A 25,177-nucleotide genomic window follows, 5' to 3' on the forward strand; every position below is an offset into this window, starting at 1 on the left:
CATTGAACATTATAGATCATTTTCACTACGAGTCATAGCAATATGTGTGAATTGATTCTGAATGAGTTTTATTTTTTTGCTTCCAGAATGGCCTCAATGCTCTCCATCTTGCTTCTAAAGAAGGTCATGTGAACATAGTAACAGAGCTTCTGAAGAGAGGAGCAAATGTAGACGCTGCAACCAAGGTAAATATGCATGCAATTCTTGTCATAATGTCTGTAATTCACATCGCTAAATGCCACTGGTATGTAGAACTTGACCAGGCCTGTGGTACATGGAACTCAACCCAGTGCCTGTGGTACAAGGAACATGACCAAGTGCCTGTGGTACTTGGAACATGACCCACTGCCTGTGGTACATGTGACCAAGTGCCTATGATAGACAGATCTTGACCTTGTGCCTATGGTGCATATGGTGCCTGTGACTGGTTTTACAAAGTCATTGTCAGCTATTGATTGCTATCATACACAACTGAAACATTGAAAGATTTAGTTGAAGAATGTCATTATGAGAATTCATTAAAATGGTCGCAGGTCCCCCAATACATGGAAATAAACCTGGTGTGTCTGATCCACAAAACAGGTAAAAAAATACCTTTGAATCTATAACTTGTGCTTGATAATTGTTATTTAGTACCACTTACAGTCTCCTTGATTTCAAGACCTTAAATTATGATATAAGTATATTGTTTATTGTGGTATTCTTAGACAGTACTATCTTTAAAGCCAATATGTTGATGCTTTAGTTATAGACTGATCTTATTAAAAATCAATCATGGTATGATAAATTCTATATGTATGAATTTTAAAATACCATACCAACATGTATATATGACCTTTATCCAAGAGCAGTTTATGCTGTAGAATGTGTGAGATGCCAGAATGTTTATAAAGGAAAAAAAGGTTGTTCATATCCCAAGATTTTTGTTGTGTAATATTAAGAGTTGTTTGTTTGTTTTTTCTCAGCCATTATCTCCCATGTTTACCCTGCCAGATAATTCTGTGGTTTGTATACCAAAACATTGTAGTACTTTGATAGAAATACCACCTCATCTCCTGTATGCCATACTTTCCTACACAGATTTCTTGGAGACAGGGTGTTTTGCATGTCCTAGATGAAATTTTCCTCTATTGAAAAAAAAAAAAAAAAAAACAAAGATAATTTTATTAACCTTTTAAAAATTAGAAATAAAGATTAAAATGCAGATCTGTACATGGTAAGTTAAAAGGGTGATAGAAAGCATGTTTTAGATGTAGATATTTGATTTTAGGGTCCACACACTGAGTCACGTCTATGAAAGATAACCACTTGAAATACCCCTTTTCTCACAGTTATTTTTACAAGCTCCTCTTGGTTAAAAATTTTGGTGGAAATACTCTAAATAATGTCATTAGTAGTTGACTTTAAGATAGCTTAGTGAAACTCATCACGCTAAACTCCAGTGAATGAAGAGAATCGTATCTGGCTCGTTGCTCCTAAGAGGTAAGGTGGTACAGGGACTGGAACTAATCACAGTTTCTAGGTTAGGATAACATGTGAGTAAAAAAGTTTTCTGACTTTTTTCATATGTGTGTATTGATGTGTGTGGGCGGGGGTAGGAATAGCTTAATTGGTTCATCCTTACTGTATGTATTTTGTTTAGGATTTTAAAAGCAGATATTTTATTCTAGTGCTCTCAATTTACTGTATTAATAACCAACTTTATTATTATGAACTGGATATCTATAAATGATGGATATAAATATGTAACCATCACCATCATCATCATCACTGTAAACAGATGTCCTCACACGGTTAATTGTTGCTTAATTTAAGATTTAAGATGGTTTGAGTCTGGGTCATGGAGTACGTTCAGAGTCAAATGGTACAGACTTGTACATTGTGCTGGCTAGGATTGAAATTTGATTAGGAAATTGAATTATTTGCATTCTGGTACAATTACATTTCCTTTTTTTTTTTTTTTTGGACACAAAACAAGATACATCTGCCTTAGTTGCAGATGACATCCAGACATTGTCTGGACATATTATGTTGCTCTGAAAGTGAAAAAACATTTTCTGCCATTTTCAATATCACTAAGTCGAATTGCATGACAAATAACAGTACATTTTTGGTCAGCTGGAACATTTATCCTGTTTTTCCCTAGTCATATTTTATCCTGTTTTTCCCTAGTCATATGAATATATTTCAGTCTATATCAGCATTTTACTGCATGTTACTCCTAGTCAGTTCATTTGTGTTCAGATATGATAAACAAGATGTATGACATGCATCCTCTTGACTTTCTGATGATTGATGTACATGGAGAGCTCCGAGGCCTAAAGGCTGCCCCATTTTACCAAGACAAGGCTCTGTTCACAGGGAGCCCACCTGTCCCGCACCAAGCCCGTATCATTCTGTTCTGATTGTTTTCCTTTTTTATCGGGTATAAAGAAATGCATCAGTAATTTATTCTTACCATAATAATAATAACAATAATGATAATAATAATAGTAATAAGATAACTTTTCACTTTACACCATAATAATTTTTGTGACAGCCATAATAAAGAAATGCATCAGTAATTTATTCTTACCATAATACTAATAACAATAATGATAATAATAATAGTAATAAGATAACTTTTCACTATACACCATAATAATTTTTGTGACAGCCATAATAAGGTACAGTAATATCATTGAGAATCTGCTGAAGTAAAGCATACACAGCCAAAAACATGTTCACAGAGCCATATAGAATGGGATAGAAAGCACTTGAGAATTGTGGCATAGGTGTGATACTTTACATATTCTCACCTTCTTGCATAACATAATGCTATGCAAGCTGTCTGAGATTAGCATCATGGGGATCCAATTGAAAATCTTGTGCCAGATAAAACTGTTTCATATGCTGAAGTCACTGTAGGTGAAGGGTTAAGATGGAGAAAAACCATGTTGCCCTATGAAAAAGTCAATGTTTGTGTTTTGAGTGATATAGTATGTCTGAGATTTGTATGAAATGTCATGGATATTTCTCTCTCACTCTCTCATTCTTCTCCATTCTTACTTTCATTCCTTATTTAAAAATCAATATATATTGTGCTGTTCTACACTTGAATAAAAAAAACTTACATTCTCTTAAATTTTGTATTTCAGAAAGGGAACACAGCCCTCCACATTGCATCTTTAGCTGGGCAGGAAGAAATTGTCAAAATCTTAGTACAACATGGGGCCAAAGTTAATGTACAATCACAGGTAAGTTCATGATTTATGATTTTGTCTGAGATGTGTGTGAGTTTTTTGGGGGCAAAGCATAATATAAAGCACACTTTTATTTTTATATATTTACGCTAGTTTGGTATGAAATGGAGTCCAATCAGTTTTATTTTGCTGCCAAATAAGGGATGAAATAATTTGATATTTTTCACTTAGCCTAAAATAATATAAATTCAAATTTTGTGGAACATTCTCCATGCCAGCACTTATATCTAGATAAGTATTTTCAGCAGGTGAATATTCAATATGAATGTAGTTTGGGGGTTTCTAGGAATTTAGAGGATTTATTAGCATGCCCCTCGCAGTTCCTGGATTCTTCAAGGTCAAGCTTTTCCACCTGAGCAGCTTTCAAGGAGGAGATCTTTTTCCAATCATTATGTTTTTCTGATATTTTCCCTTACTAAAGCTGCACTCAGGCAGGTTTTCTACAGGGGTTTAAATGTCTCATGTACAGCGGGTGCTTTGGTCAATTGATTTAGCAGCCTAATCTTAAGTTTTTAGTTTAAACCTCTTATTTTTATTGAAATATCTAAGATGATATATTATACATTGGGCATGGATTGAATTTTAAGCAACATTTTGCAATTTACTTTAGTTTGGCATATTTCTTATGTATTGAGGAATGCCAACTTGGAGTAGATTTTTTGCTGTGTCTGATGTTTGCCAACAGCTGAATTGCAGCCATTAATAAAACTAGTTCTGTCAAACCAGACATTACTTAACTACAAAATCTAAGATATTTGAAACAAAATGAGCAGAATATAAGATTTTTGTTTATCATATTTCACAGGATATATGCAATTCTACATGAAAATAACACAGACAAAAAGCTCAAGTTGATTTGTAACTGGAAACATTGGTACATTTCATTTGTAGCCTTTCTGTTTGAAAACTTTGTAAATCACCATTTTCTAAGCTGTCTAGCAAAACCAATTAACCACTTGCAGACTGTTTTAGTCAGGCAATTTTTTTCTCAGAACTACATAAATTTACCACTTGCTGGCTGCTGTATCCAGGCATTTTTTCTTAAGATGCATAATAGCATTGCCAGAAGTGGCTGCTTTCTGAATGAAAGATTGTTTAATACTCCCATTATTGTAGTTTTTTGGCCAGGATTTTATGCTTCCAAAGTATACAGACAGGAAGTTATTTAGGAGTCCATTATTGTAGTTTTATATTACAAGATGCATTGACTTTTTGAGCTCTTGAAAACTACTTGAAAAGGGGTAGGGTGACGCGACTTGTGTGCGTGTGATCCTCAACCTTCACGTTTGCAAATTCAATCAAAACCGCTTTGAAAAAATATACTATTTGGATAACAAAGATGAATATGAACCCTGATATTGTTGTAGTATTGTAAGTGTTTATTGTGATCCACTCTTGAACAGTGACCTCATTGTGGTAGTCCTGGCTGTCTTGTGAATGAAAACCCAGACCACAAGGATTAGATGTTAAAGAGGGGGGCAAAGAGACAGGATCTACGCTTCTGAATACCGTTGATTTCAAATCCACTGATCTCTTTTACCCCGTTCACACTACGCTCAGTTATCCGGATAAATTGCGAATTAGGTCACAATTCTTTGTAATGCGCATTTTCAAAATCCTGCAAGCGAGGTGGATTTCTAAGCGCGATCCGGATAACTTACCGGAATCGACACCTGTACAGATCTAACTGCGCATGTGTGCAGATAAGTGCAGGTATCTATGAACGCTTGTTTATTACTTTAGCGATTGCACCAAACGTATTTGGAAGTCACCACTCACTACAACATGAGGAAACATAAACTTATTTTGCCATCTTACACTTCTCAAGAATGCTGGAATGTCTTTTGAGTTGCATTTGTCGTCACAAATTTTTGTTGGTATTTTAAGATTTCCTGTGTGGCGCATGCGCGAGTGTTCAAAACAGGAAGTTAAACCTGAAATTTTCAATGTGTAATTCGGTTTCGCTCAGCGTGTGTGAACCCAATACCGAATCGAATTCCTCACGAAAAATTCGGATTATAGAAATGCGCATTTTTGCAACTGTAGTGTGAATGGGGTATTTATTCCTTAATCCACTATGCCCCTGTTTCGAAGATTTTAATCAATAGAAACTTATGACTTGCTGAACAACAGAGGGTAGTCATTTTTAAATCATCTCTTTTTGGTGTGACTTTTTTCCCACCGTCTGATTAATTTAGTAAGTTCACATGGGCAACAAATGTAATTCTTTTCTCTGTAGCTATTAGTGGAATGCCATGCATGGTGAAGGGCAAGGTGGTAAATAGGAGTACAAAGTGATTACATTTGCTACCTATGGTGAGCTTTATTTAAACAGATAGCATTTACAGAAGGGTCAGCATGTCTTTAATGTACTAGTTAATGCTTCTTTAGTTGTTGGCTTGAAATATTCAAATGTGTAAAAGCAGAGCTGAACTACAGATCAGATATGATTAAAAACATTGAAAGATTCTCCTGGTATTTGCTATTTTTAAGGTACACTGAATTTCAACATAAGACCTTGATCATATAATTATTGTTTTATCTTACAAAAAGAAATATGCACTGGAATATTTCTCTTCTAGGTGAATCAAGGGACATTGCCCTTGAAAGAAAGACTTTCAATGTTTTTAATCATATCTGATCTGTAGTTCAGCTCTGCTTTTACACATTTGGAGTTTAAATCATTAATGCCTGTAACAAATGCAACCTATGTATGTGGTATGGACTAGACGTCCAACTGGTCCATTACACTGGTCCATTACAGCCAGTTTTATTGGCAGAGAGAACATTAAGAAACACTATAAATCCCACAGAAATAACTATGGAGGTCAAGCAGTGATGGGGGATTTTGTTTTGCTAAGGGTGGTGCACATTCTTCTTTCAGCAACAATTTCAGGACCACCTTATTGTAAAAAAAGATATGGCAACTTCAATGTCTCAGTCTCAAAGGCCATGTAATCTTAATTTAAATAACTGAGAATTTTTTGAAAGTCTGTATTTAGTATGGAAAACTTATAAGTTTTTTTTTACCCTTTTCATGCTTCTGCCTTTTTATTTGTCTTTGCTTTGCACTTGAAACAGAAATTATTTTGGGGATGCATTAGAATTAACAAGTACTGTTGTCTGATAGAAAATCTCATTAGTCTTGAGCAAAAGATTAATTGGAAATTATATATGGGTCCTTCTCTTTTATTTTGAAATTGATCATCCTCTAAGGATACATTTGGAAATATTGTGATTGGAATCCTACGGGTCTCTGACTGATTGAATTGATATGAGAAAATACATCTTTATTCATGATTTTGCATTTAATTTTGTAACAAAATCAATAAGCCAAACTGAATCAGAAGCTCCACTATAATATCACAGAGAAGAGATATTGTCAAGTATTCTGAGGTACAAGATTTACCAGCGTGTTCCTTTTATACCTGATATTTCTGCATAATATTTCTATTCTGTGATTATAGCTGGTAAGTGATGGGTTGGTCTTGTTTGATGTAACAATGTATTAGTTTAGTTGAGACAGTGTGTTAGGTTGGACAAAATTTCCATAGGGTGATACAGAGAATTAAATGTAGGTTCTCGTTGAAATATGGGCAGTGGAATTATGTGATACTTCTTAAGTTTAAAATACTTTGCATTGTTCAAAGGATTTAATGTTCTCTTCTTTACTTTCAGAACGGTTTTACGCCCCTATACATGGCTGCTCAAGAGGACCATGCGGAGGTGGTGAAGTTCCTGTTAAAAAGTGGGGCAAATCAGGGCATCGCCACCGAGGTATGTCTCCCTTTTTCCAACATTTCTTTTTTGTATGAAAGTATTAACTACGTTGTAACCTAATGTTGATTGCATAATAATTGGAAAAATGCCTTGTGCAAAGTTCTTCCTTGTTATTTAAGAATCCAATTTCCAACTGTCTATTCTGATTTTTGATACATGAGATATTTGTTTGCTTATTTATGTACAATTAGTTTATCTGAAAAAATAGTCATATCGGTCCTGTTCAAGAAGTGCATAGAAATTCTTAGTCTTTTTTTTTTCTTTTTAAATGCAGATGAATTTTAATGGCATCTGTCATCATATTTACTAATATTGGGTGGGAAGTAACATCCTGCCTGGATTAATTGGAGTTCTTAGGAAAATTTGTTTGTGGAAATCTGAAGTACTTGACTTCAACTGGAGGGTCAGCCATGCTAGCATGAAAAATGTGAATTAACTGTGACAGTAGTCATTTGGTCCTGGAAGTAGGCAGCAGGGTTTTACTGACCTCCACTTCATAGTGCTCCAAAGCTCTAAACTCTTGACCTCTGCAAATGTTTTTGTTAGCGTTTTATTGTGGTCCTTGTCATTGTTGTACCTAATTATCTGAGATTTAGAAATTTTAACCAATATTGATGAATTATATGTTATCTTATGTGCTTCCCAGGTGTTTTGGTGCACTGAGGTAAAACTGTGCAACCACGATCAATTTTTTTTACTCCTGCTTTATATGTCCCATAATGCAACTGGATCATCTTCATGATGTGAGGCTTTGTTTATTGAAGGTGTCAGGTTGTGCAGAAGTTGCAAAACCTTCTGCTTACCACAATCTCAGAGTGTTTCATAATGAGTCATACGTACACTGCTGCGATGATCAATGGGTTATTTCTTTTCTTTCTGTATTACATCACTGAGCAATGTCATGTAAGTGGTAGAGGGAAAAAAAACTTCGACAAAAGAAAGTAAAAGGGTCCAGTATATCAAAAATGAAGCTCATCAGGTGGACTCCCTTGTGCCATGCTGCACAATGAGAAATCATGTTCAGATGTGAAAATTTCTCAAAAACACTGTACAAATATTCAGTTGCTCACACAAAAAAGAAATTAATAATCATATTGGGTGATTTTATTGTTTCATTAACCAATCTAAGAATCTGTCTACTATTTCTAAAGACAATGAAATATGGCAGTTTTTTAAGTAAATAGATTATTTTCCCACAAGTCAGAATATCTTTGCCATGAGGACCTTGAGGACAAATGTATTCATATACATAAAATTGTTGGAGCAAAACAGTATATGACATGCTTTAAAATACTCGAAATGCAAGGGTTGTTACACTTATGTACTGTTTTCTAGGATGGTTACAATTCAGCAGGATATTTAAGTTGGAAAGCATTATTTCATTGCATTAATGGTTTCATGTATTGTATTGTATTGTATTGTATTGTATTGTATTGTATTGTATTGTATTGTATTGTATAATTCCAGGATGGTTTCACTCCTCTTGCCGTAGCTCTCCAGCAAGGTCACAGCGAGGTCGTGGAGGTTTTACTGGAGAATGACACACGGGGCAAGGTAAAACTGCCAGCACTTCACATTGCTGCCAAGAAAGATGACACAAAAGCGGCAGCTCTTTTGCTACAAAATGACCACAATGTAGATGGCGTTTCGAAGGTGAGTTAAGGGTTATGTTGCTATTGTAATTTTTTTTTGAGGGGGGAGGGGGGATGAGCATGAGAGTGATTATATTTTTAGAAACAGTTTGATGCAATATTTTTTATAAAGATTGAATAATAAGAAAAAACTAATACAATGAACATGAATTTAGACTGCATGTGTTGTATAAAAGAAAATACTAACTTCTCAATATTTGAAGATGCTACACGATTGAACAGAATGATCACAAGAAATTGGAGATCTGATAAGAAAATGTAATTGAATTAGTTTTAACTCTGCATCCATTATTCCCATCAGGGATGGGTTTTGTTTGGCACTGTCAGTTGTTCTTATCAATAAAACATAAAGCTTCTCTCTGGAGAAAGTTCCATATGTTCATGTCATCAGTAATTGGCAGGTGCTATTTTGTATGTGTGTGTGTGTGTGCAATTTCTTCCATTTTTTTGGCACTTTGTGAAGTGTCGTCTGCACACACACCCCGACATGCCCTGCACATGTCTTATGTCCAGCTGTTCTCTTTCTATCATGCGTTGTCTTGGATAGAGCGGGAGCTTAGTCAATGATACCACAAAGGTAGATTGTTTGTGTTTATTTCAGCAGAAATGGGAATAATATCACATCTTTCAAGAACCTGTGTTAATTTTCATTTTAACAGTGTAGTTGGTTTTTTTTTAACCTGGAAATTTTTTCCATAGATAACATGATCAAAGATGTGACCAATTTTCTGACAAACAGTGAAGTGTTTTATACATAAGATTTATAGAAAATGTCTGTGAAAACTTATTCATCTTGTCTTATATGGAAGGAAAGCGTGGGGAAAAAATTAACAGTATATAAATAATTTTTAAACAATTTTCAAACACAAAGACCCATTGATTAAAAAAAAATACAATTGGCTTCCAAATAAACAAGGTCACTTCACAGAAACTAGAAGTTGACTTCAGTTTGATCCAAGGTCTTGGTGTCACGTTGAGATGTGATATTATCCTGACAAAGAGCTGTACATGTTTTTTTCTTTCTTCTGTGGCTTCTTTATTTTATAATGGTCTCAATTAGAATAGAGGCTTCACTGTATTGATCTTGACTCCGGCTCTCCTAGTTCATGATGATGTCATAGCCTTCAGGCAGAGATGACAGAATAAATTAACGTGAAGCTTGGAACCTCTGTCCATCATCTTTCTTTGCCTGAAAAGCTGTATTTACATTTCCTAAGAAACCAAGTGTTGTTGTCATTTCTTCACTGCTTGCTTTTTCTTTGTAGTTTCAGTATTTTATGTATTTGGCTTTTTTTTTTTTTCATTTTGAATTATGTATGATAAATTGTATGAATCATACACAGCTACAGAAGATAATTAAACCAAGATAAGCATGTGATAAAGGATGTTTTTCTTTCTTTTTTATCACACAGACTGAAATCATAGTTTAGATGGTCGTTGTTTGTCTTCATCAGTGAATCATTATTGCTCAGCTGTTATTTCGTGTAACCATGTTGTTTTGTTCACTGAGTGATCTTAGTGGAATGAAGAATGCTGCAGGTCACCAGTATTGTTTTTCCCCCATTTGCTTCTTATCCAGGCTGGTTCATCTGCTACCTCAATAATATTTGCTATCTCTTTCAATAGTATATTCACGGAGTCAACGATTTACAGGTTTCTTATTAAAGTGGCTTGAAATACATTTTCATAATTTAGTTTTGCATTGAATTTTTGTACCTTTTGGATTTTCTGATGAAATGTTATTTACTCAAAACCTTTTTAGCAGTGATTACCTTAATTTTCAGTTTAAATAATTTTTGTTTGCTTTTCCCAGAGTGGTTTCACTCCCCTCCACATCGCTGCTCACTATGGGAATACCAACGTAGGCACCCTCCTCATCCAGAAAGGCGCAGACTTGAACTTCAAAGCAAGGGTAGGTGGCAGCACAGTCAAATTGTGGTGAAGAATGTTAAGGTGTGGCAAATTTGCATAACAGCTGATTTGGTACATTCCCAGGCATCTCTACTAGTACATAAACTCAAAGGGGTGGCTGTCACAGATAAATAAATGAATAATTAAAAAAATTGTCTTAAATTTTCAGTTACCTTTGGCCCAAGGTAATAAGCATTGGTCCTTTGAAAGAAATATTGCACCGGTTTTATTAAAAGAAAGAAATTGCTAATGCTTTAGACTTGCAGCTACTTTCATTTTAGTAGACCACTACATATTTACTTGAATATTTACTAAAATGGGTGTAGGTCAACAGTTTTGGTCTTTAACTTAAGCATTCCGGCTCAAGTTATTCTGTGAAATTCTCCTGGGTCAGGTTTCATACGATAGAAAAAATGGCACAGTTGACTTGAACCACACTGGTAGCCTATATATAATATGTTTACCTGTGATTTCAGAATGGCATAGCCCCCCTCCATGTGTCAGCCAAATGGGGCAGGCTGCACATGGTGACACTGCTGCTGGACAGTGGAGCAGACGTAGAGGCCAGAACTAAAGATGGACTCACTCCACTCCATTGCTCAGCCAGAAGTGGACATGATCAAGTCACTGACTTGCTGTTGGAGAGAGGAGCACCTTACTCTGCCAAGACAAAGGTGAGTTGAAAAGATCAAAGTCAGTGCATTTATTTGGAGTTTTGGGAATTTTGCCTAACAACACTTTACAATATAAGAGCATAATATTACACCCTTTTTAAGAATGGATAGACTTTTCTTCACGTGGCTGCTCAAGGCCTTGCCATAACTATGCCAGACTCTTCTTTATCTATCAATAAACATCTTATCATTAATTTACTGTATTTTATATCTGACTTTCCATATTTTCAGAATGGATTGACTCCACTCCACATGGCTGCCCAGGGAGACCATGTGGACTGCGCCAGACTGTTGCTGTACCACAAAGCACCCGTTGATGATGTCACCGTTGACTACCTGACACCTCTCCATGTAGCTGCTCACTGCGGGAATGTGAAAACCGCCAAACTGTTGCTGGATAGAAAAGCGGAACCCAACTCCAGAGCACTGGTGAGAATGGGATGATGACATTGATTGGATTTGAATGTTTGAAATTATTTTTTGTTGGAAATTGAGAGTTAAAAATAGGTATTGGGATGTAGATAGTGTGGAGTTACTGTTTGAGTTTAATAGTTGCATTCAAGTAACTATTACCTTAATATTTTTAATTTCAGAATGGTTTCACCCCTCTGCACATAGCATGCAAGAAGAACAGAATCAAAGTTGTAGAGCTTCTGTTGAAATATGGGGCCACCATAGAAGCTACAACAGAGGTAAGGAGATACCACTCTGGTCTATAAGTATAGTCCACTGGTTTTGTCTAGTTCTTGTGAGTCATACTTAACATTTAAAAAATATCACAGTTGTAATATTAGTTACTGGAAGAAAATTTTAGTTGTAAAATTGCATGATAGATGTTGAAGCTAGCCACTATTAGAAATTTTATAGGTTTTATTTTAAATGTTTTTTTTTTCACCTTTCAGTCTGGCCTCACTCCCCTCCATGTTGCCTCCTTCATGGGGCACATGAACATCGTGATCTACTTGATCCAACAAGGTGCAAATCCAGACTTCCCAACCGTACGTGGCGAGACACCTCTCCATCTTGCTGCACGTGCCAACCAGACCGACATTATTCGAATACTTCTTCGTAATGGCGCACACGTGGATGCAAAAGCAAGAGTAAGTAATGCGATTCATATTTTTTGTCAACGTGAAGTGGTTGTTTCTATTTTGTTGGTAGTGGGTCTTAACATTTTGGCAAGATATATGTAGACTAAAATAGACTTAAGATTACTCATATTACTTTAAGACTGTGGACCAGAAATCAAATTGAACAAGATGTATATCCAACCTAAATTATAATAATTATAATAGAATATAATAAAAATGATCAAAACCATTTTAATGGCTGTTATTATAATAGACCTTAAATTAACTCTTCCTTTCTCTCTCCCAGGAACAACAAACTCCCTTGCACATTGCGGCCCGCCTGGGAAATGTGGACATTGTTGTGTTGCTGCTCCAACATGGCGCCTCCCCTGACGCTGTCACTAAGGACCTGTACACACCGCTGCACATCGCAGCTAAGGAAGGTCAGGAAGAGGTGGCCTCTGTGCTGCTAGAACATGGGGCACAGCTGGACGTACAGACTAAGGTAAGGACCTCATTGAAAAGTATCATAAGTTGTGTTATTATTTTTTTTTCTTTTGTAAACAGTTTGGCAAGATTTAAAAAAAAACATTTTTCTGTATAATTTACTTGGAAATTATCAGTCTTTTTTATCCAGAAACAGTTTTGGGAAAGAATCTTGGAATAGTTCTATCAGCTGCCTAATTCACTTGGGCATCATTAGTATTTTCTTTCAACCGACATTTTGGCATAGGTTCTTTGAATAATTTCATCGGTTGTTTAATTCACTTGGGTATCATTATTTTGTTATGGTATTAAATTGGCTTACTCTTTTGTAAATGTTAGACTAAGGATTCTGCTTTTGTCTCTTTCTCCAAACCACAAGCTGTTTTTAGTAAAATGTTTTTAAGTGCACTTCAGCTGCAGTGAAAGTCTTCATCACTCTTAAGACATCAGTTTTTTATTTTAAAACTCACTTTTTTGTCAATTTCTTTTGTACCATACGGAATCTTTTATATCAAATTATTTCAACTTAAGACTTAATGTATTGCTTAAACATGTTTTCGTTATAGAACACAAAATATTATTATATGAATTGAATTTGTTAACAGAATGTAATTATTATTATTATAATTTTAAAATCACAGAAAGGATTCACACCCCTGCATATCGCAGCTAAGTATGGAAACATCAAGGTAGCCCGCCTCTTGCTGCAGAGAGAAGCTAACCCAGATATTCAGGGCAAGAATGGCCTGACCCCCCTCCATGTGGCAGCTCACTACAACAATGTCAATGTAGCCCTTCTGCTGTTGGAGAATGGAGCCTCTCCTCATGCAACAGCCAAGGTAGATATATGTTTAAAAAGTGTCATCAGTTGGGTAGATAGTAGAGATCTAAAGGTCTTTTGTCACAAGCTTAGAAAAATTTATCACTCATGTGGAATATTTTGACATGCCATGTGCCATCTTCATCAGTGTCAGAGTGACAAAGGTGACTTTAAGTCAGTAGTTGAGAGTACTCAAAGCTGTCCTGATATGTTAGGCTAAATATTACAAAGTTATATTCTAGAACCTATTAAGGTGCTTAACACAGGCCAAGTCAGCTCTGAATGATGGCCTCAAATCTCTCAAATCCAAGGCAATATTTTGTCCAGTGACTGTTTAATATTTCCCAGTGACATGTATTAATGCCTTGGGACTATTTTCAGAACGGCTATACTCCCCTTCACATTGCTGCTAAGAAGAACCAGATGGACATTGCAACCACTCTCCTGGAATATGGTGCTAACCCCAACGCAGAGTCCAAGGTACTTATGCAGTCTGTTGATTTTTGTCAGTGTGATATGGAATTAAAAAATGAATGAATTTTAAAAACTATTAAAATGAGTAAAGATTAAGATAATTAAATTTGTCACTTTATGCAGTAATTTAGTAATGGTTTATTAAATTTGTCAGTCGAGCAATTTTAAATAAGAATTGTGTAATTCTGAAGCAGAAACACTTTAATTTGTATTTAAATTTATATGCATATTGATATTACATAATTTTATCCTAACTTAAATTTAATATTTGTTCTCTGCTGACGCTTTTCTTGAGATGAGTGTCTGTTCTCGTTTGTCACTTATATCAGCCTGAAATACATAACTCTGCATTTCAGACAAGTAAGAAGAAGACTTGTTGACTAAATTTCTGTTGTTTATATGCCTTATGCAAAATTTTAATGTGCATGCATTTGTGTGCTAAATCACACGAGAATATTCTGTATTATATCACAAAACACGTGCTGGCAATTGTAGAGTGGGTTCACCCCAATCCATCTGGCCTCCCAGGAAGGCCACACTGAGATGGTTGAACTTCTCACGGGGCGCGGGGGGGACCCCAATGATGCGTCCAAAGTAAGTAACTAACTAATAACGTTTCAAGCTGGGTTTTTCTCCTATCTTCCCCCCTCCTTTCTGTGGGAGCATGAAGTGGAGAAACCTCGTTGTTATTGCCATTACTAACAAGTTCTTGTTTGCCTAATGCACAAACACTGCTTTCAGAGTGGGTTTACTCCCGTCCACATAGCGGTGCAAGAAGGACACTCTGACATGGTGTCCTTGCTATTGTTTCACAATGCAGATCCCAATCAGAGGGCTAGAGTAAGTAGGGTGGACTGTCTTGCATGAGATGGTGCACAGGTGCTGATATCTGGTGGCAGTGGCAGGAGATGGGTTCAGTAATAAGGCTGTCTAGAGTCTGTCCTCCCCTCCCTCCCCTCATAAAAAGCTCCATTCCTTCAAAAATCAGTTTTTTCAAAATAAACTTGCCAAAAAGGCTTCTAGATTTGGTGTTTACATAAACAATGTCTGAAAGATATTCTCCCGCAGTGCCTTTCTTGTTATCCTTGGCTACCAACAAGATTTTACCAATTGGAAAACCATCAAATGAGGCACATTTATTAACTCAAATTATGCTGTTAAATGGACTATAAAGTCTTACCACCCCTACCAACACCCCCACCCACCTCTAAGTGCAGCCTTATGACCTCCCCATCTTCTCTACTCCATCGCCAGCTCCGCCAATCTCCTCCTGCCTAGCTGGGGCTGGGGCGCGTGTGTGTGTGGTGCTTTACTAACTGATACTCACCTTGTGTGCTGGTTCTTCTCCTCCAGAGTGGTTTCACTCCAACACACCTGGCTTCCCAAGATGGTTACACTGACATAGTGTCCTTGTTGCTGGAGCATGGGGCACACGCTAACATCAAGGCGCATGTAAGTAGGCTAGGAGGTTACTAATAACTTAGGGACCTGACACAATGTGGGTGTGCAGATTGTCATGACACAATGTGGGTGTGCAGATTGTCATGACACAATGTGGGTGTGCAGATTGTCACACCTAACACAATAGAACACCCATCATGTAGGCTGACACTTCAAACTCGTTATCACAATCAACATTTTGCATCCCTTTGAGCAAGAATTTAAAAACTTTGGACTTGAGATTTGATAGTACTTACACATACACACATTGTTTATGTTCCTTACACCACTTTGCTGTCAAAACCAGAAACCAGAAACGATCTGGTGAAAGCAACAAAAGATAAAGCAGGTATCATACACACACCTAGAATAATGTAATATGTTAAGCAACATGTACACTACGCCAGCAAATTTGACAAATGTCATTGCTTATTAAGCATATCATACATGTTGGTTTACATGGCATATGGGTTTTTGTAAGTTCAAGAGCTTTGGTGGGATTTTGGTTGTGTATTGTTGATGTTAATGTATCGCCAAATTCAAACAAGGAAAACAAAGAAAAAACACACTCATTATACTTAGGAGAATAAAAGAACATGCTATGCCACATAGTTTACTTGTAGACTGTTTTTCACAACACAAAACATGTATATATGAGAGTAGATGATTTGAATTTTTTTCCACCAAAAATATGACATTTGTTAACTTAGATAGACTCCAATACTTAGACAAACTAACCATAGACTAGACAGAAAGAATTAGTGCATAACAGACCTTGCAGTAAATCGATAACCTGAGTAGTGGGAGCCATTACTAGAGAATACATTAGCATCTGTTACCATATGCTATAGACCTCGGGGAATGTGTATTTGAAAGGGTTTTTGTGTAAAAGCTATTTTTATTCTGGTTTTATGTGCATGGTGATGTTTTTTTTTTTTTCTTTTTCTTTTTTTTTTTTTGGTCCATGAGAAATTGGATCTTGTTGCCCTGTTTGAAATGGACTGAGACAAAAAAATAGACTGGAATGATTTCCGATTTGTATGTGGGTTATTACACAGTGTGCTTTTCCCTTTTCCTTTGGTATTTTTCCCATCTTTTCAAATGCCATGAAAAATTAATTTAAAATGATTGTGGCTCTTCTGTAACTGAATGAGTCCAAAGATAATTGGCTTTTAAAATGTCACTGAATGGAAAAATACTGTGAAATGACTGCTTTATTATTTGATTATTTTGACCTGAAATGATTTTACCTATCAATCGCTGTGCCACACAGCCATGAATGAAATGACCTGCTTGTACGATGTTTTATATATAATCTTCATATTATTTTGACATACATGAATTAGTTGTAAATTCACATTTGTATAAAGATATGTTGTATCTCATTCTTTGAAAATAAGTTATCAGTAAGTATGGAGGCAATTACATGTAAACAACACCAGCTGAAATTTTGGTGTCAGATATAAATGTTCAAGAATTTATTAAATTATAACACGGAATTTTTTAATTTTTTATCACGTTTTTATTTCTCTCTCTTTTAAAACCATGTTCATGGAGTAAGCTCCAACTTGTACCCAAGTCCTTCATGTAATTTCTCCCGTTCCCTTCAGAATGGTTTGACACCAATGCATTTGGCTGCCCAGGAAGACAGAGTGCCTGTGGCAGAAATCCTAGTCAAGAAAGGAGCTAATATTGATCCGACCACCAAGGTATGGTAACTTAAAAGAAATGTGTCTGATATTTCAGTCAGATTCATATTTGCAAACTTTTTTCAGCACAGTAAGTAGCGTTGTTTTATCAGACTTGATACTTCAAGCAAAATCAACTGAGACGACAGAGCATTACTGTTGTTGTCCTATGCACTCAGGAAATCTAAATGGTTTAAATTGAGAGTTCACACATGTTAACTAATATGTATGTAAAAGGTAGAGGCTTCATCAGAACCTGTTGTTTTATTCTATGATATGTTTTGATGGATACCGAAATTTTGCAGAAAAACAACTCAGATTTTAGCTTTTAATTGAAGAAACTATTACAGTAAGATAAAGTCTGATTAAGATGAAAGACTGAATTGTCTCTATATCTAGTTGTTATTATTCTTATTCTTATTATTATTAGGCTGGCTACACACCCCTCCACACTGCCTGCCACTTTGGTCAGATCAACATGATCCGGTTCCTTTTGGAACATGACGCCTCTGTCAACGCCACCACCAAGGTTGGTCACACGCCACTCCACCAGGCGGCGCAGCAGGGCCACGTCATGGTCATAGACCTGCTGATTAAATACAAAGCTTCGCCTAATGCAGTCACAAACGTAAGTATGGACCGTGTGCATGTGTTCATATGTGTTATTTCAAGGCAGTGGCTTAATGCTAAAGTGCTGTATTTAGCAGGAAGTGTAAAAATTGTGTGAGATGTATTCAGAAAGCAATGCTAAATTATTATAGCTGTTTTGTAAAAAAATTCAAAATTGGAGTCAGTTTTGAGCCAAGGGCAAACCAACACAATTGCATGCAATATATATAGTCACAGTCTCAGTTGTGATACTACTCTTTGATAAAATTTATTTGAACAGCTCAATGCAACTATTTTTAAAAGGAAAGAAAAAGTTTGAATTTAATAACATTATTATCGTTGCAAATATCACTGTCTTCCAGAATGGACAAACTCCACTTTCGATTGCCCAGCAACTTGGCTACATCTCCGCTGTCGAGGTTCTGAAACCCATCACCACCGTGGTCGTAACCGAGACAACCACCATCAAGGAGCGCGGAAAGTACGAGATGGTCGGACCAGAGACCATGCAAGAGACACTCCTTGACACAGACTCTGAGGAGGAAGGAGGTAAGAAATGTGACTTCAGAATAAGAAATAAGGTTGAATTGGTAAGTTAGGTAGCCTGAGGGGAAAGAAGTATTTTGCAAAAAAAAAAAAAAAAAAAAAAAGGAAATACCGAAAGTTGATTAGGGAAAAGAAGTGGGATAGAATGTTATGATTTGGAAACATTTGTAACCCATGTTGTTCTTGGGGAGGTCCTTGAGATAGAGGGGTGATTGTCTACTTGTAAATATGGACTCAGAATAGAAATGAAGATGGTGTAGTATCATTTGCAGATAGCATTATGATTTAAAAGTTCTTAAAAATGCCCAAGTTATGGGGTGGCTGAAATAGGAAAACTCAAATTTCATGAAAAAAAGGTATATTTAGCAGATTAAGGGGAATAACAACAAAATAACAGTTTAATGTGACAATAGAAGAGGGTGGAGGGTGGCAAAAATGTCCTAAGCATTAAACCATTCAGAACCATTTGCAATGAAATTTTTAGTACCGTACATATTCTGCCTTGGCATACTGTTATTGATTGATTTGTTTCTATGAGTCATTCAGGAAATGAGATATCATCCTGTGGCCATAGTAGATCAATAAAGTTGTCAGCCAGATTGATGATGTGTCTATCTGCATGTATCATAAGGGCAGAAGCCAGACAGTTTTATTACTTCTACATTAGAACATGCATATAACCCAGAAATACTGTACAGTCCCTATCTCATTAGAAAAGATGTATGGAAATTGCTAGCATGACAATAATGACTTGAGTCCTCTGCTAATCACGAGATGGCAAAAATTGATGAATTGGGATATAATATATGGTGTGGTAAAATTGATTGTGTTGGACATGTTGCCTTGACGTTGAAGGGATTTGATATGCATTGCTTTATTCCTGAGAATGACAAGTGATAACCTAATCAATGGAGTGTATGGGTCTTGTTATTGATTGGTAGGGTAGAGTGTGTAGCAAGTAGTATTAAGAGATTGGTATTTTTTTTCTTTTTGCATATGGAAATTTCTTGTAGGATATTGTATTGGGAAATTTTTACAGAGTGAATTGAAATTTTAAATGTATGCTATGATCATTTGATAAAGTAGTTACTTAAAAATAAATTGAATGAATACTTGTCAAAATTCTCTTTGTGAGTGATTATTATTATTTTGAAAAGAGATAATCAAAATCATTAAAAGCTTGAATCTAAAATTTTGATAAAAATATAACTTCACAATGTTGAATATTCTAGAATTTAAGTAACTACTTTTTCAGCAAGAACATTTTTTTTTACTTATAACATTTTTGCATGAAACTATTATATTGATGTTGTATATAAATATATATTGATATGGAGTATGCCCATATTCTGTCAATATTCTATTCATGTACCCTCTTGCATTGAATTGCTGATACCTCATGCACCCGCTTTAGACTGTTGCTTAATTGTCCACTAAGCCTTGAGCCTCGAAACCCAGAGTCATTTCTCCAAGCATGTGTCTCAATTTGCACTTATATCAATGTTATCAAAGTGTAACCAATCCTGCTTGCATGCAAATGCTCTATAGAAACTAACAGCTTTACTTATTATCTCTCACATTCAGAACATATTACCTCTACAGCTGCACATAATGAACATATTCTCCTTACTGATAGTGTGAGCATTCTACTGAATCCTCTGAGAAGCATGTGTCATTATAGTAACAGACTCATGGAATTGAAGTGCATTCTAACATTGCATGACCATGCTCAAAATATTCCCATATAGAATACTTTCAGCATATTCAGAGATGCCGATACACATACTAATATTTCCAAGAACACATTTCCACCAAATTACACTGTTGTACACCAGCAGTGACACGCATGTGCATGATAACACGTATCATAGTTAATACTATCTTTTCAACAAAAATTTGACTCATGTTAACTAAAATTACCAAATTCATCCCCATCACCTTTTTTCTGTAACATAACCAAACAACATAAGGACAAATTCAAGTCAAATATCAACTATACCAGTTACGCTAAAGGTGGTATGCAGTGGTGCCCCCTATACTCACACTCAGTGGTCATAGTGGTTGCTTATCTCTGTGCTGTCCCCCCAGGTGAAGTGTTTGCTGTAGAAGACTATATGCCTCGCTCCCCATTACTGGGAGGCGACCAGAGGGTCTACCTGCCATATTACCAGGGCGATTCCATGAGGGTGGATGGACGTAAGTCATGTGTGGAGAAAGTTGATTGGTCGATTGGTATTCGGAGCTATTTCTTATAATGAGCACACTATAGCAACAACTGTCAATGGCAAATTCCTTACTGCTTGATTAGTTTCAATTCACAGTGCCATATTTTCACACAAATCGTCATGCTTTGATGTAGACTTGCTTGTTGATGTTGATGTGTAGTTTATTTTGTTTGTTTATTATTATCTTAAATGTTGTAATTATTGTGTAGTTTACAGCTGGAAGAAAAAATAAAGGTAAGGTTTTCATGTTGTCAACTAGTTTAACACCACCAACTATGCTTTATCCTCATGCAATGTGGATACAGCCAAACCCTCTTGCTTATGGTGGCTTTCTGCCTCTTTTAGTCCAGAGTCCTAGTCTCTGAACTGAGCTGGGAAGGGTAGAAACCTAAAGAAATTTCAGATATTGACCCCACTAATGTCATTGCAGGAGAAGACACCATCTTGGGAGACCAGACTTTCGCCTATCTGCAGCAGGATGACATGCATCAAGAGTCAGCTATCAGACCTGTTAAGGTAAGTGCACTGTATAGGACTCTTATGCCATGGCCCTTGAAGCAAAGGCACATTTACACATGCCCAGTGGAGCTAATTGGGTACCAGGGTGGCACAAAGTTGGGACAGTTTTATATAGATAACTCAGTGCTTTATTTGATGGAGCTACCTTGACTTTTAGGTTAGCTGAAAAGTTGTGTGAATTTAGACTAAACTGCTTTTCAAAATTGCTGAATGTGAAATTTTAAAAAAGGTGCTACTTGTGGCTTAAAGGTTATCGGCCTTGGACCAAGAAGTGAATAGCAATATTTAAAACTTAACAGTGTGCACTGGGTACACAGCACACGTGCTACACTATTGTTTTAAAATAAACTTCCCAAATTATGTGCCATTCTGGTTCAAAGTGCATTGTGTAAAACGGGGGTTAGCAGAGCTTCAGTGCACAGACTGGATATAACATAGCAGGTATCTGTGTACCTATATGCACTGCACAGGTGGAGGTATGGTGTATAACATGGGTGAATTGACTGACAATTTAACCTCACACTCTTAGCACAGTTGACATGGTGGAGGGACGGTGTGATCAATTATGTGAGTCTGATTTTTTATGGTCATGCAACTATCTTAGTTGTCTATAAACCTCTCATTATCTTTATTCTGAGGTGATCTTCTTCATAACTTCTTGTGAAGATCTTCAGCATATATTTATGCACTGTGCAATCTTTTTAGCTGCAGTTCTGAAGCTTTATGTAGGATAAAGAGACATAGTAATGCTGATGACTATTGCAACTACTACATAGAGTTGCCCTGGTCTTACTTTAGTCCTTTTTAACTTGATATATTTCTTCACTTCTCTTGTGGTGGTCTGCTTTCTATAAACTCTCTTCAGTGGTTGGGGTTAGGAACATGGGTATCCTCTCTTCTGCTGTGTAGAAACATGCAGTTATGGTTTGACTTCATATCTATAGACCAAGAATGGACTAATTTATATCACCAGATTAAAACTTTGAAATTCTCACATGGAATCTGGTGATGTCATATAGTCTAAGTTGATTTTTGTGTGAACACATCCTGTAAGTGGTGGGGGTCTCTGGTGGAAAAAAATTCTTGTATGGCCAGGCTATGCATGCACAGTTCATTTCTACTAATCTGTATAACCTGACTGTTCTAACATAGTATTTAGGCAATGCTTTTCTAGTGTTTTGCCCCCCCCCCCCCCTGCACTTGTTATACAAGATCAAACTTGCACTATTATCTTGTAGAATTTGTGTATGTTTGTGTGACTCAGCATGAGTGCATGAGAATGCATGTCAGGAACTAATATACTAAAATTCTTTTTATTTCTTTTTATCTATATGCATTTTTTCATTTTCATTATTATGTTCTTGCACTTGTTTTTTGATTTACTTAAAATTCGTAACCAAATTAATTTATTTAATTTTATTTTGATTTTTGATATAATTATCTCCCCATTTTGTTACTAATGTTGTTTTCATAAAATGCAACATTTTGAGCATATTTTTATGTACAGTGTTAATTTATTTGGTTAAATTGTATTGTAAATGTTTTTCAGTAGATTGTAGTTTAGTTTATTCCCAGCATGTTTTTGTTTATAAGTTGTATGAATGTTTTTTAAAATTAAAAAAAAATTAATTTTAAATTTATTTTACCTGGAATGATTTTATATTTTGGTTAGCTGAACAGAACTGTTTACTATCTTAGGTGTAGAGTAGTGAGTGCAACCTATTGTAACACCCTTGTACAGTACACAAACCCAGTGAAGCCGTTCTATATAGACAGAAAAATAAAAAAAATACTATTGAAGGAATTAGTTTTGCCTCATCTCTGAAAGTCAGTTTGAACACCCCAAATTCTGAGTTGTCTAGAAACCTGCCTCAATTCCCAGCATACTAGTACTGTTCACTGGAGAATATGCTTGATAGAGGTGAATTGATTCTGCTTCTTTGAAACTCAATTAATTACACACATTTAAAATAAATTAATTCTTGTTTAACCTATAGAAATGTGAGTTAATGTACCATTCAGAAATTAATTTTTCAAACCAATCTGTTGAAGTTTTCACACAGGCATATGGCAAAATCAGGCATCTAAATTGAAAAAAAAAATCCCCATTTTTTTGGCAAATGGCAAAGAACTTTTCAACAACATACTGTCAAGGGTTTCCAGTTGCAATAGGTTTTAGTATAGATGTTGTAAGCATGTTGTGTTGCATTGTTGCCATTGTGTTGTTGCCTAGGACGGCTACCTGTCCCCAGACCAATACACACAGGAACCCTACTCCCCAGGGTACTCCCCCACAGGATATGGGGAACAGATGGATCTGTCCCCAGGACCTTTCAGCCCTGGTGGTTTTGGACCCGACCAATTGAGGGAGTATGATGAGGACTTTGCTTATGTCCCTGGGGATAAAAGAGCAGTGAAGGCTCGTCCCGAGTCTTTTAATGATCCCCAAAGACGACCACGTCCTCCTGGCGATGATAAAGTTGCCAAAAAAGCACGTCAGGAGTCTCTGTCTGATGCTGCCATGCGCGCGTCAATGGCGGATGATAAACAGAGAGGTTCCTGGCGTGGCGGCCCTGAGGATTCTGGTCTTGGTACTCTACCAGAAGGGGCCCAGTATAACCATTACCCTAATGGGGGTCAGGTAAACTTCACCATAAACCCTTCACTTCTATGTTCTTTTTCTATTTCTCGGGATAAGCATGGTTGTTTTGGAAGAAAACTTGGTTTCTGTCTCCTGAGGTGTTTGGATATTGGGAAAGAAGGATACTTTTAGGATACCAATGGATACCAAAAGCAGAGAAAAGTTTGTCTTTGTTAAAGCTTCAAAGACATATCTTTTTTATCTTGAAAATGTTTCTAAATTATATTTTCTTTGATACATGATTTACATTCTTTTTAAAGAAAGAATATGTTTGAGTGAAAATCATTAAAACATTATAGGTATTTGATAAAAATGATATTCATATAGAATGAAATCTATTGTTTTTCTTTTCACTTGCAGGAAGACAAGATTGAAGCCCAGTATCGCCCCTCTGCATACTCACGACCCGTGATGCAGACAAACGCTTTGGGCAGTGAACCCTTTTATGGCTCATCCTATAGTGGCTCCACCTTCAGTGGACAATTTGATGCGGACAACGTCCAGGTGGATCGCACTCCTGTGTTTAGCGGGTAAGATGGCGAGAATGCAGTGACATATATGGACCTCTGAATATGCATCAGTAGTGGCAGTATTTTCACGTTCTGTAACAGAAAAATTGCTAATTATGCACGGTGTTATGTTAGAGATGTTAAGAGTTTGGCGATGTTAAAAGACTAGAATGTTATTATGTTTGTACAGGTATGCTAATATCTGGTAGAACATATTAGATGATCCCAGTTTTCAGCATAACCCAAAGAATGATTAGATTCTACTAATTAAAACAGTTTTTCAAAGCATATGAACAACTGATGTACACAAAACTCTGAGCTTCAATGCAAGGGTCTGGGGAGCAACAACGACAATAAAAAACAAAAGCACTGCATCATAAATTTTTCAATTTTTTTTTGCGTCCAAATCACAAGTTCACCTTCAAGAATGATTCCTTAATTAACAGCATACCTGTGCTGTAGTGTTTAGAATCCTAATTAGCTTCAAAAGCTTCACTAACTCCAGTTATTCTCTCTTCTACACCTCATCACAGAAAGCTGAAGTGGAAAAAGTAAGTGGTTTTGATTTCAATGTGCCATAAAAAGTATGAATTTTGTCAATTTTTTTTTCTTTTTTTAAAGCTGGTGCTGTACCAAAGCATGCTGCTTCTTTTGTTATCTCTTACAAGAAATGCAGGTGATCATATCAGACAAAGGAATTGTTTCTCTCTTATTTTGGACTATACCATCTTTACTGTTTATATTTTATTCTGTTAAAGAATTTAGATGTGATAACAGTTTTATTTAATTTATTTCCTCCTGTTGATATCCCCACCTATACCCTCACCTATTTTTTGTACCAAAAGAACCCCCCCCCCCCCCCCCCCCCCCCCCCCGCCCTCTTCATCTTTC

The 25,177-nt window shown here is 36.2% G+C and overlaps 1 protein-coding gene across 29 annotated transcripts in view; it reads left to right on the forward strand.

Moving 5' to 3' along the window:
- LOC106166132 (uncharacterized) overlaps window positions 1–25,177 on the forward strand; it is a 97,232-nt gene that overhangs the window by 25,112 nt on the left and 46,943 nt on the right. For 16 of the 29 annotated variants that reach the window (XM_087004268.1, XM_087004270.1, XM_087004269.1 and 13 more), the window contains 23 exons: window positions 87–185; window positions 966–1,004; window positions 3,138–3,236; window positions 6,921–7,019; window positions 8,490–8,675; window positions 9,222–9,251; window positions 10,488–10,586; window positions 11,062–11,259; window positions 11,491–11,688; window positions 11,853–11,951; window positions 12,162–12,359; window positions 12,637–12,834; window positions 13,457–13,654; window positions 14,017–14,115; window positions 14,605–14,703; window positions 17,160–17,258; window positions 17,668–17,865; window positions 18,209–18,395; window positions 20,481–20,588; window positions 21,048–21,133; window positions 23,370–23,777; window positions 24,138–24,307; window positions 24,820–24,837. In XM_087004268.1, the coding sequence (XP_086860394.1) occupies window positions 87–185; window positions 966–1,004; window positions 3,138–3,236; window positions 6,921–7,019; window positions 8,490–8,675; window positions 9,222–9,251; window positions 10,488–10,586; window positions 11,062–11,259; window positions 11,491–11,688; window positions 11,853–11,951; window positions 12,162–12,359; window positions 12,637–12,834; window positions 13,457–13,654; window positions 14,017–14,115; window positions 14,605–14,703; window positions 17,160–17,258; window positions 17,668–17,865; window positions 18,209–18,395; window positions 20,481–20,588; window positions 21,048–21,133; window positions 23,370–23,777; window positions 24,138–24,307; window positions 24,820–24,837 (3,212 nt within the window). Of the gene's footprint in view, window positions 1–86; window positions 186–965; window positions 1,005–3,137; window positions 3,237–6,920; window positions 7,020–8,489; window positions 8,676–9,221; window positions 9,252–10,487; window positions 10,587–11,061; window positions 11,260–11,490; window positions 11,689–11,852; window positions 11,952–12,161; window positions 12,360–12,636; window positions 12,835–13,456; window positions 13,655–14,016; window positions 14,116–14,604; window positions 14,704–14,850; window positions 14,950–15,462; window positions 15,562–17,159; window positions 17,259–17,667; window positions 17,866–18,208; window positions 18,396–20,480; window positions 20,589–21,047; window positions 21,134–23,369; window positions 23,778–24,137; window positions 24,308–24,819; window positions 24,838–25,177 lie in introns of all 29 variants that reach the window. The other 13 variants (XM_087004255.1, XM_087004274.1, XM_087004257.1 and 10 more) reach the window with 11 other exon arrangements.

This window comes from Lingula anatina, chromosome 2, assembly GCF_051362555.1.
Source record: "Lingula anatina isolate TDL-2025a chromosome 2, LinAna3.0, whole genome shotgun sequence".
NCBI classification, from domain to species: domain Eukaryota; kingdom Metazoa; phylum Brachiopoda; class Lingulata; order Lingulida; family Lingulidae; genus Lingula; species Lingula anatina.